This window comes from Podarcis bocagei (genome assembly GCF_964188305.1).
Source record: "Podarcis bocagei genome assembly, chromosome: 14".
In the NCBI taxonomy this organism is placed as follows: domain Eukaryota; kingdom Metazoa; phylum Chordata; class Lepidosauria; order Squamata; family Lacertidae; genus Podarcis; species Podarcis bocagei.
This window is the reverse complement of record NC_138139.1, coordinates 53,909,604-53,923,460: the sequence shown is the minus strand read 5'-3', so window position 1 is coordinate 53,923,460 and position 13,857 is coordinate 53,909,604. Positions and strand designations below refer to the sequence as shown.

Genomic DNA, 13,857 nt, shown 5'->3' with positions numbered 1-13,857 from the left:
ATAATGCAATTTTGTTTGTAATTTTCACCAACATACACATTTTTTGCATGCACCTTTCGCTTATACATTCATTTTTATGATGCATGTTTGTACACACTCTGTAGGTGGAGAACTGCGTGGGGAGGCTCAGAGAAAGGTGAGGTTCGCAAGGGAGAACTGTGCCTCAGTTTGCACATTGGTTTGAGCAGTGTGAATTTGGTAAGTTCATGATAAAATGGAACCTGAACAAATTCATCTCCCATCCCTGGGTGAGCTAAGTTGCGTAGGTGTGTCTTTTGGCAGACACTAGATTGCTGGGGCACCCTGGTGCTTCTTTCTTGCTTGTAAGAAATAAGCATTCGTACTTAAGAGTTTTCTAATCCATGAAGCCTCCCTCAGTTTATAGAAAGGACCCCCACCCCCTAATGAAGAGCCATTTACACAAAGGAGAGAAAGAAGGTCTCTTTTACAGCTTGCTATCTAGATTGATAGTCAAGAGCTAGTCAATGTGCGAATGATTCAAAGAAAGTGAGATGAATTGATGGCTGAATTTCAGCGTGTCTCTCATTGATTCTGCAATTGTCCCAGAATTGAGCCTCTATTGTGCTGCCACATCCCTTTTTTTTTTTGCAAATTAGTTTCAGTCCAGTTTTCCTCTAATTTCTCAGAGAGCTGAAATTCTCAAGTTTACTTTTCATATAGGAGCAGGAAGGATGATGATGGTGGTGGTGGTGATTTTTCTATAGGTTGCTGCTGGTGAAAGTAGCCCATTTTTAGGGCAAAAAAGTAGAATCGTTTAAACTGGTGCTTCTCAAGCTATCTGATGTGGTGGACCAAGATTCCCCTCCCACAATGTGCCAGGAACTGGTACCATATTTTGCCCCTGAAGAGTCGTCCCCCCCCCCAAAAAAAAACAACAACCGTGGGCCTTTGGAAAGTCACTGGGGACCAGCAGCCGATATCTGATAAACTTGCACCAGTCTGCGGGCCACCACTTCAGTAGCACTGATTTAAACTAGACTGTGTTACCCAAATGAATTTGCTGCAATAGGGCATTGTGGTGATGGATACTCTTTTAAATGTATTGTTATCAAGAACATAAGCGGAACCTGCTGGGTCTGGCCAATGGCCCGTCTATTCCAGAATCCTCTTCTTACAGTAGCCACCAGATGTCCATGGGAAACTAGCAAAAGCAGGATTCAAGCAGAAGAGTTCTCTCTTCTCCTGCGGTTTCCAGCAACTGGTATTCAGACACACTGCTGCCTCCAACTATGGAGGCCAAGCATAGCCACTGTGGCAAGTAGCCTTTGATAGAGTACAGATTCCTGCTGCAAGGAGCTTACAATAAAAATTGTCAACCTGGGGGAAACAGATGGCTTTTAATGGAGAGTTTGATCAGTTTGAAAACATTCTGGGGAACATATGCTCAGGGCAGCCTCATGCTCTAGTCACGGTTTCTCAGGGGAATCTGGTCAGCCACTGTTGCCGCCAGAATGGTGGACTACATGGGCCTCCATCTTATCCAGCACATCCACAAATTCTTCAGAGAATAACAATGGCATCCCATAGTCTAGGGAAACGTCCTTTTAAGTGCACAGAGACTTAGCCATAGCTCACACCGGGCTCGAACAGTTGGAATCAATGCAATTAGTTAAGCGACTCATTTCACCTGAGCAGTTTAACACGGCTGCCCTCTTCTTCAGGGAACAGATTTTGGCATCAAAGGCCATTAATCAGACAGCGATTAAGGAGGGCAGAGTCAGATCACAACTGCGGTGACCTACCTACACAACAAGGAAATTCCAGGGTAATTTGCCAGCGACTTCTACAAGGCGACTCCTGATCGTTGCCCCAGGGAGCCCAAATCATTAGAGACGGGGATATTTTGAATTATGGGTTTTCATGCAACAAAGAGGGATAAGTTAATTAACTTTCCTGGAAATGAGAAAAAGCCAAAGGAAAGTTGATGTGTGTGTGTGTGTGTGTGTGTGTGTGTGTGCGTGCATGCAGTGGCAGACTTTGGGCTCTCAAATTTCAGCAGCGGCCTGCGTGATGCAAAAATTCAGTGTCCCTGCCTCTCACACTCCTATATCACTGTTGTGGCGCCCCTGCAGTGTGGCACCCAGTGCAGCTGCCCTGGTCATGCGACCCTAAAACCACCTTTGGTGTGTGTACACACACTTTGGCCTGCCCCATTTCCTAGTGGTGTGGCTCCACCCCAAAGGTGAGCCGCTTCTGCCTGTCTCCATAAATACCAGCTGGAATCTTGAGATCACCCTTCCCTGAGCTCTCCTGAGTCCTCAATGGGCTTTGAATCACTCTCTTCAGAGAGGCTCATTGGACACTCATTAGGTCTTTCCAGCACCTAGCAAAGATCTCTCTTAATTTTTATTTTCTAAGGCTGGCGAATAAGTGTTTTGTTCCATCACATTCATTTTTATGCTGCTTTAAAAATGCCTTCCCCCCGCTTGTTATTACAATGTGCTTTAAAAATATTTTATCGTAAGCCACCCTGACAACTTGATCAAAAGGCGGGATATAGAATTGTAGAATTCTAGAGCTGGAAGGGACTGGACTGGGTCATCCAGCCCAATCTCCTGCGAGGCAGCAATCACAGCTAAATATTCATAAAGCAAATAATTAAACTCAAGCATTTGTTGTTTGTCATTATTAGATTTGTATAGCTTCCCATGAATAAACATTCCCTGAGCGGCTTACAACAAAGTATGAACAGCACAATAGATTGCTGGTGCTGGTAGCAATAATTCTAACAATAAGAGCCAGCGAAAACCCTCAGTGTATAAAGGCAGGATAAGCTACTTTACAGCCTGGGTTTAAAGCACAGTGAAAATGTTTGGGGCAGAACATACTCAGCCATATTTCTGCTGTTGGAGAGGATGTGCAATGCCTGCCTCTCTCAGGTAATGGCATTTGAGGTACCAGAAGGGAGACCAGGCTGCATCTTCGCTCCTAATAACATTATGCCTTCTCATTACATTACTGTTGATTTTACAAGCCTATTTTCTTTCCTTTAAGAACCAGAAGCCGCGTTGCTCTTGGTCGTTGTCGATTTCCTTCGACGGAGATGGGAGCTCACCTCCACTTACCACTAGGGGGAGCTAAGACCGCTGCAATCCGTTCCCGTGCCGGCGCTTCCCGCGGATTCAATGGAAATTAGCATACAATTGTTCTATTAAACCGCAGCAGCGCATGCATTTCGAAATTGCTAGTTTTCTGCACGTCTCCCTCCCTTTGTTGCCCTTTCTAATGAAAGCATTTTGATTTCGTGGCCGTCTCATGGAGGGAGCCCAAAGATGCAGGGCAGAACTGAAAACTAAACAGGAGGAGGAATGCAAGACCTTAGGGTGCATTTGGCAGGTGATGGTGGAGATGGTGGAAGCTCTGACATCTGCTCTCTCTGAGCTTATCCAAATCTATGGTTTGCCCCCCTCTTTCCAGGTACAGGTTCGCATTTATTTAATTTTTATCGCCTGGAGATTTCCCCCACAAAACCCCAATCTTTAGCACTCAATCAGAGCAAATGTCAATTTGGGTTTTCCACAGATAGCTGTTTGCTCTGACTGAGCTTTAAAGAGCAGGTTTTCACAGGAAAAGCTTTGGAGCAAGAGCTTTTAAAGTGGAGGAAAGGAAAATGCGGCTGGAGGGGGCTCAGCCCAAACCCTGCCCCCCCCTTAGTCATGAAGGGAGCACAAGCTTCTTCCCAACCTCCCAATGTGACAAAACAAGCCACTTTGCTTAGGGTTGCCATGTGTCCTCTTTTTCCAGGACACGTCCTCTTTTCCAGGGGTAAAGTTTCCGTCCAGGTGGTTTTTTAAAATTTGCCAAAATGTCTCTGGCTATACTTTTTGGGTGAGACATAACTGGTGGTCAAAGACTTGTTTTCCTCTTCTCTTCTTCTGCCCCCCTCAGCAATATATCACAGCTTCTATAGCCGAGATGTAATAGGGCTATTTAAAATGAGAGTCCTCATAAAGGTAAAGGTAAAGGTAAAGGGACCCCTGACCATTAGGCCCAGTCACGACTGACTCTGGGGTTGTGGTGTTCATCTCGCTTTACTGGCTGAGGGAGCCGGCGTACAGCTTCCGGGTCATGGCGAACCAGAGCAGCACACGGAAACACCATTTACCTTCCCACAGGAGCGGTACCTATTTATCTACTTGCACTTTGACGTGCTTTCGAACTGCTAGGTTGGCAGGAGCAGGGACCGAGCAACGGGAGCTCACCCAGTCGTGGGGATTCGAACCGCCAACCTTCTGATCAGCAAGTCCTAGGCTCTGTGGTTTAACCCACAGCACCATCTGCATACCATAGAGTCTCATAGAGACCTCTTATTTGCTCTGCAAAATATGGCAACCCTACTTTGCTAAGAGTTAAAACAGGGAGCTGCTGCCTCACCATGTGTATGGAGAACTGCTTATGAGTAATATTAACAGCTTAATGAGCTGCTAATGAGGCGCTCAGTCAGCTGCTTCAGCTTGCAGTATGAATCCAGAGCAAATTATCTCCATGCATTTTCTGCCTTACCAAGGGAGAATTAAGGGCAGCAGATAAACCAATCTGACATACGTCTCAATTTGGACATTATTTCCCCATGTTTTGTTTTAAGGGTACCTTCTCTATAAGGAAGCTCAACTTGCTCTGACTGCAGAATGGGGAGTTTTCAAAAAGTTGTCTCCCTCCCCCCAGCCCACCCTTTAAGCCTGGTCCCTCTCTGGAAGCCTGCACAGCTGTCATCCTAAAATGCTGGTGTCCTAAAGGGGCAAGGGGGGGGCAGGCGTGGACCACCTCACCACCATGAGGAGGCTGGCCCTGACCAGCCCTTGCTCTCCTCTAGCTTCTTGAGCCCTGCTGCCACTCGGCCAAAGGAAGCCCAACATTTATGCAAACCAAAGCAAAAGGGAAAAGAAGGTCAAGGCAGAAGAATAAATGGCAGTGTGATGGGCCGGGGGTAACCCGAGCAACGCAGTCCAGGTCCAGTCCCAAATCCAAGGGTTCCATGAAGAGTCACTCCAACAGGGCCAAGGCAGGAAACCAGGCAAGGTCAGACACAGGATCTCAGGCAGGTTCTGGCAAACAGCAATGTTGCTCCTGCAACCTGGGGCGGGGTCTGACAGCCTTTTATCTCTGATGGAGTAACGGCCGGTCCTGATCCCCCAGCGACTCACTTCCCTGTTTTGCCCGAAGGTGAGCACTCCTCCTGCGAGTACTCGGGTCTCTCCTTCTCTCAGACCTCAGTCTCTGCGGCTTGGGAGATGTCAGTGGGTTACTAGACCCAGAGGCCGCCTCAGCCTCCCCTGACCCAACTGGTAGTGGGGCAGCTGTAAGCGATGGCCCAGCTGGAGGCAATGAGGTCATCCCTACATCTGGAACCAGGGCAGGTTCAGGCCCCTGACTCGGCCCAGCTGGTGTTTGCTGCAGGGGAACCTGTGCAGACTGGGACTCCTCAGGATCAGGCCCCAGACTTGGTTCAGATGCCACCTGAGGCAAAGGATCCGGTGCGGACTGAGACTCCTCTGGTTCCGAGCCCGAGTCCCAGGACATCACAGGCAGCTTCTTCAAGTCTTTACATTTATCTCTTGCTTTGCCCAACTCTCTTGTATTCCAAAAATCATAATGTACGTTACTATTAACACAAGATGCAAAGTTGCACAACCTGTCCTCAGCCCAAATTTTAAAACCAAATGAAAATATATCCAAACGTATAGCCAAAGTAAAAGACAACTGTAATACTATTTTAAAGAAGCCCAATAACTCTGACGATTTTATAAATATATATATTTATGAACTTTCCCTTTATTTTGGTTTTCATTGTGGCCAGGGATATCTCTTCATTATCTATGGATATGCATCTACTTCCTCAGCACAGTTTTTGGAATGATAACTGTGTTTGGCTTTTCTGCAGAATCCAGAATACTTTTTTCACAAGAACTGGTGCAGAAGAAACCGTGGGAACGAAGCCTTGCTTGACAAGGGGACAAATTCGGATCTGACATTGGCTTCAGGGGGATCTGAGCAGCCTAAGTGCATGCAGGACTGTGGGCCAAGGAGAGTCGCCAGGGAACCCGAGGGAGACACCGGGAGGGGAGGGGTGCAAAGAAACAGGAGGATCTGCACGGAGGGTGCAGATGGAGCCCCAATGTCCTTGCTGAAGGTCCCCAAGGCTTTCTCAAATTCATGGGCATCTGCAGATGGGATGTTGCCACCCTGCAATGAACCATAAGCCCCAGATCCCCAGATCCCCAGCTTTCTTTCCTTCTTTCTTTCTTTCCTTCTTTCCTTCCTTCCTTCCTTCCTTCCTTCCTTCCTTCCTTCCTTCCTTCCTTCTATCCCTTTTTAAAAAGAGTATAGGCTTCTCGCATTTTTAAAAACTGAGATACGTGGCAAAATGCACATATACCATTCTTCACTTTGTGTGTGTATATGTGAGAGAGTGTGAGAGAGAAACTAGACTGCTCCCACTTTCAGGGTTTTGTTTTGTTTTCTTATTTATTTATTGCATTCACATCACACCCTTTTCTCCAAGGAGCTCAAGGTAGCATATCAGGTTCCCCCAATCGTCATTTAATCTCAGTGAGAACAGGATGCTGGGCCATTGGCCTGATCCAGCGGGCTATTCTTACGTTACGCCCAGTAGACTCTGCAGCCTGACACTGAGCTTGGCCGAGGCTGGACAGAATTGCAGCAGAAACCTCATTATACATTTCATTTTCCCCTGCTGCTGAAGATGTATTTCAATGAGGGTCAGAAGCAGGAGCAGCTGAAGAATAGAGCCCTCCAAGGAAACCACCCAAGATGCTCCTGGTAGATGTCCTTCGCATCCACATGCCCTCTTAACATCATGTAGCCTCCCTGTAGAAAAGCATACGTTGCTCAACAGGCACCGTGTTACAACTCCAATGTCATATTTTGCAGGTGGAAGACAGAACAGCAGCAGGAATATAATACTGACAGCTCAATAGCAAGAACTGCCCCAGAGCGCTCAGAGAGAGCACAGCTGCCCTGATTAATTTATGGAGTTTTAGGGAAAGATAACAGAACATTACTGTGATGTTTGAAATGAAAAGGTCAGAAGGAGCTAATAGCTTGTCCAAGGCCCAAGACATCTCGGATTTAATGAAACTGTAATGAAAATAATTCTGGAATTTGAAATGGAACCTTTGCATGTTAAATATGAAATACCAGGGTAGCGGAGGTGAAAGTAGATTGAGTCGCATTAGCTGGGGGCATGGGTCAAATCTGACGCAAGGAACCTCCATCGCAGGGAGGCAGACCAGAGTGCAGATTCGGGTGAACAGAGCAGGAAAAATAAGCTTGCGCTGCAGAAAGGGAGTCCGCATTGACCGAACGGCTTAATGCAGCTTTGGCCAGGGGTGGTTGTGTCCAGATGTCTGGGGCTCCAGCAGCCACCAGACCCAACATCCTATAGCCCTGCTGCGTGGGGGTGATGGGAATTGTAGTGCGAAGCACCAAGAGCGAACCAGGTTGGCAAAGTCTGGACTAATGAAATTTGCATTGTGGTATTTGGGGAGCTGTCCTGTGCTGTCTGTAGGATCTGGCCCACCAAGGTGGACTAGAGGGCATGGGTGGACCGCCTGGTTTTTCTGCCTGCCTGAAATAGGGAAATTGGCAAACATACCCATATAGCCACAAAATGCTGCTGCCGTCAATTTCATTTTATTTCTATTCCTTTCTTCCTCTAAATAGTCCTGGGCAGTGAACAATGATCAAGTACAGCAATCGTATGGAATATCTAATTAACCAACCCCCCCCCCCCCCGCAAAACTCAAATATTAATGTTATACAGCATCACTATTAAGACCCAGGGCAAACTTCAAGTCCTCTCAGCTTGGGCAGACAAACATTGACCCCTAAATTTGACTGTGTGTGGAGGAATTGAATGCACCCCCACCACACCAAGGGAAGCCATTCCACAGGGAGTGCTGACACCAAAAAGGCCCTGTCTCAAGCGGCCCCAGGCCGGGCCATGAGCAGGGTTTCCTCACCCAAGTACTGGGAAAGGGTTCCATTGAGCACTTCTGTACAGAACCCTAAGTGGCTGAGGACCCTAGAACTGACACCTCCAATTGGGCCCAGTGGCTCACAGCCAGCCAGTGCAGTGTTTTAAGGGTGAGTGACACATGATCCCATCTCCATGTAGTGGCACCCTACACCCTGGAGCAACTTCAAGGGCAGCCCAGCATGGTGTGCAGCAGGCTGCATCCTGCTTGGTGAACCATCCATTGTGCCCCAGTCTTGGTTTGAATGATGGTGGGAATGGCAGAGCAGCTCTTTATGAAATCTACAAGCTTCATCCAGTGGGGGAGGGCGGAGAGCGGGTGGGGGCGGGGGTAGCATGCCACCCAGGGGCGTGGTGCTCCACCCACAGGGGCATGACGTACGTCCTGGGGGCGTGGCATGCCGCCTGCAGGGGCATGGCGCCCAGCGCAGGCGGGGGAGCAGCCACGATGGCACCCCCCCGGGATCGTGCTGCCAGGGGCGGTGCGCTCCCCCCGCACTCCTCTTCCTCCGCCAGTGGTTTCATCTCAGGCAGGGGGCCCTCCCAATTTTAGCAAAATCACCCCCACCACACACTATGCCCTTCTGAAAACAGTGGCTACAGGGGTCCCACTTTGCACTCCCTGTATTCCCCTCACTAGTCTGTGCTCAGTCATACACTGAAATCCATTTGTGGAAGGCACATATGAATTCATCCAATTTTCATCAAACCCCTTCCTCCAAGGAACTCACAGACACACTGTTGTTATCCTACAGCTCTATAGATTAAGCTGAGAGATGGTGTCTGACCCAATAATTTTTCTTTAAGCACGGTTGTCTCCCCCCACCCCACAAACATTATTTTCACTGACTTAATAGGCCTTATTTATCTTTTATTGTATGTTCATATATGGATACTGCATTAAACTGTGAGTTGCTCAAAGTGTATCAGTGCATATCATTAGTTCTGCCCTTTACGAGCGTGTAACAGAATAATGAGTACAGTAATGAGTTCCTGGCCTGTTTTTCCATTCTGTTCTGCAGAGTATTTGGTCCCCACTCACTGTAATGTTCACACATCCAGCATCTGTTAAGAGGCACCTATATGAATGCAGCAACCTGCACAGAAATATCCCCTCGGCAGGCATCCTGCCCAATGCATGGACTGCACAGGTGACCACTAGAGGCAGACCCAGCCACCCCGTTCAAATGGAGGATAAATGCACGGAGGAATGAATCTCTGAGAAGGTGCAGAGGAAGGCTGAAATGAGATTCAGTTGTTTTAGCTGGCAGCGCACGGCAAATCTAAGGCAGGGGCATTTCTGCTCCCAGCTCTGACCAAGCTTATCTGCATTGAAAAGGGACTTGGTCCTAAATGATCTTCAGGAAAATATGCCATTCGTTCAGCATCGGATGCCAAAGGCTGTGTCTGCCTGCACCACATCATCACGCACACACAAAATATTTTCATGTACGCTTTGGGTTAAATGATATTTAAAATTCTGCTCACATCACAGGCAAACCAAATTCTGCACCAAGAAAAGTTGAATCCTGCAGCAGGTCTATGTTATACAAGCTGAGTGAATTTGCCTGATTTCTCTTAGGTTACAGAATTGATTTTGTAATCATGACTTTCTTTTCTGCTTTGGGTAATCTTGGGAAGGACAGAGAGCTAGAGCTAAAAGCCTGCTCCCCATCCAGGATTTCCCCGAGACTTCAATAAATTCTCCATGCATTTTCAAACTGATCTCTGCATCTTGCTTTTTTGCTTACAAAATCATCATCATCATCATTTTATTATTCATATGCCACCAATCTCACTTCCAGAGAACCAAAGTACTCTGCTCTGTGCTTCTTTCATACACGTTTAAATATACTGGCTCTGGGGTACCAGCTGCCACCAGCTCCACTAGGGGCTTCCTTAGAGTTCTCCCCTTCCAGCAGATCTAGGGAAATCGAGTCAGATCTACATACAGGATTTTAGCAGCCAGCTTACTTACCCGCTTCCCCAACAAAGACTTCCACAGGAGTGCTGGCAGGGCTCTCTCCAACAATATTGTATGCTGTCACGACAACTTCGTATCTCTTGTACTTTTTCAGTTCTGGAAACGTAAAACAATTGGGTTACAAACATATTTGATGTCCCACTTAAAAGTTCTCAGTAGCCCAGAAGACAGGTGAATAAATGGAAAGGTATCAAATCGCTCTGATATTACTCTGATATTCTAGTTGGATCTCTAGGAGGAGACATTATTTTGCTTTCATATCAGTTCAAATCATTCCCCGCAAAGAATACTGGGAATGACAGTGTGGTGAAGATCTGAGAATTCTCTTTTGGAGCTCCCTAGCTCATCTCACAAATTTACAGTGTCCGGCATTTGGACCAAAGCTCAGTGTTGAAGCTGAGAAACTGTTGAACTTCTCTTCTCCCCCCCACCCCAAGAAATGGTCATTGCCTTGTGCAGTTTCTCTGCCCGTAAATAACAGTGGTGGATTCTGAGAGGCTGTTTGCACATGGTTGAACCCTTTATCTTATGTCACATGCAGCAAGGAGGACCAAGTCCTAGTCATCCTTAAGATGAATCCACAGCAGAGACCATTAGCCATAGCAGAGGCCATTATGGTCTCCTCCCCAGAGGCACTGGGTTCAGAGGAACTGACAGAGCGCAAGAAGCATCCTTGGAAACGCAAGAGTCTTATTTGGAGGTGTGTGTGTGTGTAGAGACGTCCTTTCCCCCAGGCAATCATAGCTTGAATGCTGAGCACACAAAACCTGAGAAAAGATTTTGACATCACCAGCTTTGCCTTTGGCCACTGGGCAACCATTCCTGAGCTCAAACTCAGGAATGAGCATTGACAGAGGCAGGAAGGGGATGGCAAAAGGAAAATAGGAGGGAGACCACAGAGGAGCGGCAGGGGAAGGGGAGCCCTGAGCACATTTAATAAGCAAGATCGTGGCAGAAAGGAGCATCACATCCATGTTCGTTCGGTCACAGAGACCTGCAGATACTTGTGGTGCCATGATTTGCATATTCAAATCAGGCCACCCATCTTACAGAGGACACGAAGCATCTGGGGAGCCCATCAGCAAAATACTGCCAAGCAGCTGGGCTGGAAATGTCACGAAATTGTGCTAGCATCGCTCTCAAGCTCTTTATTTGCATATCAGTTCCTCCACAACTGGCAAGTTACCCTTCAGCTTCGGTATCACTGAGAGTCGCAGCAAACCATTATCGTAGGAACAGTTTCACGAGTTCAATAATGAGCCCTTCTAATTTCAGATTTCCCAAAGTATTTACCAGTATTCTGCCCACGTATCTGAGTCAGAGAGCAGTGTGTTGCCTGCCGGTTTCAGGTAGACAGACAGCTGATGGTATCTGATTTACTGCTTAAATTTTGCCAGCATAATAAATAAAACCATCTGATATATTATATGAAACAGACATTTTTACGGACTTTCAAACTCCTGCCAGTTCATACACAAGAGCATTTGTTTCGGGGTTTGTTTGTTTTTTTGCTGTTGGAAGGGTGATAATATTTCCCAGGCAACGTGCAAGAAAACGGGACTGAGGCGTGCCACAAAATCACTGTGGACAGATTTCATGAAAATTCATGAGAGCTATTAGGAGACCCCCCTATTTCCCTCCCAGAGTGACAATTCCCACAGTAGTTTAACAACCAACCCCCCTAACAGTGCTCATTACCTTTAACAAATTACAGCACCCAGAATCCTTTGGGGGAGCATGGTTGTTTGAAGTGGTATCACAACACATTAAAAGTATGGTGTTAATGTGGCCCTGGTATAAGGCCCTAAAAGGTCCCCAGGAATCTCACCTCTTCCCCAGGATTGCATCTCTCTCTCTCTCTCTCTCTCTCTCTCTCTCTCTCTCTCTCTCTCTCTCTCTCTGTGTGTGTGTGTGTGTACATCCGCATGCACTTACGTGTTAATTCATACGTCGTTAATGCAGAGCTGCTGTTCACTGTCTTGAAGCTGCTTTGGGCTATTCAGGGTAAGCAAAGCAGAAAGTTGTTAAGAGGGCAAGGAAAACAGTTATTGCACATGATGTACAGCACAGGCAGCGGGAAATGATGCGGCGCACGCAGAGACAGCTTTAAGCTTGAGGACTGCACCTTGACAGGCAATAAAAGCCACATCACTTTCTAGATAACGTGTCGAAAGATCATCAGTCACGAGGGCTTGCTCAGGCTCCTTGCCACAGAGAGAAATCAAACAAGCAGGCAATAGGAGGAAGCGTAAGATGTCCTTAGAGTCGCGGAACAAACAGGCACCAGGCAAGGCTGCTGTAGGGCAGAAGGCCCCCTCCAGATCCTGCCAGGGCTGGAACACAGGGGATCTGTGCTAGAAAGTGTGAACCAAGGAGACAGAAAGACAACCCCCCCCCTGGAAATTCCATGTTATACATTTACTTGTTCACATTACTGTCTGCAACATCCTCAGAGAGCAGCGCCTCTGACGGCGTGGCAGACGATGTTCTGACTGGCATGGCTCAGGGTCTCCCACTCCCCCCACCCTTTGCTCTTCTCTCCCAATCAATAAAGCCTTTAATTTGATGGAGCTCTGAACACCTGATTTACTATCGAGATAGCCACAACATGGAAACAGCAGAAAGCAGGAAGCAATAACTGAAGGTGGGAGAGGAAGGACAGCAGGCCCCCTGAGTGACCCCACTGGAGATACCGTAAATCCACCAGCCAGTTAGCAGAGGGAGCTTCGGAGCATGTGCCAGTCTTATTTTCCCCCCAGTAACCATTTTCAGCACTTGCCCATCTTGATGCAGATGCCAAACATTTCAGTGCCCCTTCTAAAGCCACTGGAGACTGAGCTGAATGGTAAATAACTGGACTGCATAAAGTAGGGGGAAGGCACACACCCCACTGGCTGCTCACCTGTAAGCTCTGCTCGTAAAGCTGAAGGGTTTTTAATGACCTTGGACTCCAGTCCTGGGACCGTGCTCTCATACTCCAACTCCCGGTAATAAATGCGATATCCCAATAGAAGACCGTTCAGGCTCTCAGCATTTGGAGGCTGCAAAATGTCCCAGGGAAAAATAGGTTAGGTAAGGCTTGTGCCCAGTATTAGTCCATAATTGAGATTCAGCCTAAATGTTGGTTGTTAAAATAGTCATCCATGCAGACTTGCTTTAAGATGAAGTGGAGATGCCCTGGTGCTAGCCCAAGATATTTCACCGCATGACTCAAAAGGAGCATCCCTTGCAAAGTCAAAAGGACATGAAAGAGACTATCCAGGACACCACAAGCATCTACAAGAAGTTGCTTGGGGCATGAGGCACAGCAACATGCAAGGTGTCCTGTACCTAAAAGGCTGCTGGGACACAACCTGCAGCCACAGTCAGGGAGGTGACTTGAGAATCCCATCCCATCATCCTTTGCAATACTTCGTATATGGGAGCCTCTCCGCCTGAACAGTTTCACTCAGTGGTTTCAGGTAGATGTTGAAAAGCAAGGGGGACAAGATGGAGCCACATGGAGGCAATACAGTTTGACCTGACCACATAGGATCCCAATGGCAAACTTCTCTAGGGAAAACCAACAGTCTTTTGTGAAATCGTCCCATCAGCTAGGAGCAGAACCACTACAGAAGAGTCAAAGGTCACTGGCAGATCCAGGGTCATGCTCCCTGAAGGTAAAGGTTGTCACGTAGGGTTTATCTATGCCAACACAGGACATCAACAAGAGTGACAAAGGCGGTTTCCATCCCAAACCTGAGACGCAAGTCAAAAATGGATCCAGTTTGTCTGAGACTTTACAGAGTTAAGTGATGGCCCACTTGCCAACCTTGGCTAGGAATACAAAGTTTGAAACCAATGCATAATTTCACCA

The 13,857-nt window shown here is 47.3% G+C and overlaps 1 protein-coding gene across 7 annotated transcripts in view; it reads right to left on the bottom strand.

Annotated features, from left to right (window-relative positions):
• Nucleotides 1-13,857, bottom strand: part of SDK1 (sidekick cell adhesion molecule 1) — a 598,536-nt gene that overhangs the window by 50,788 nt on the left and 533,891 nt on the right. For 5 of the 7 annotated variants that reach the window (XM_081169333.1, XM_081169337.1, XM_081169335.1 and 2 more), the window contains exons 34-36: nucleotides 12,904-13,042; nucleotides 11,937-11,996; nucleotides 9,996-10,097 (exon numbers count right to left, since the gene is read on the bottom strand). In XM_081169333.1, the coding sequence (XP_081025459.1) occupies nucleotides 9,996-10,097; nucleotides 11,937-11,996; nucleotides 12,904-13,042 (301 nt within the window). The remainder of the gene's footprint in view (nucleotides 1-9,995; nucleotides 10,098-11,936; nucleotides 11,997-12,903; nucleotides 13,043-13,857) is intronic. The other 2 variants (XM_081169338.1, XM_081169339.1) reach the window with 1 other exon arrangement.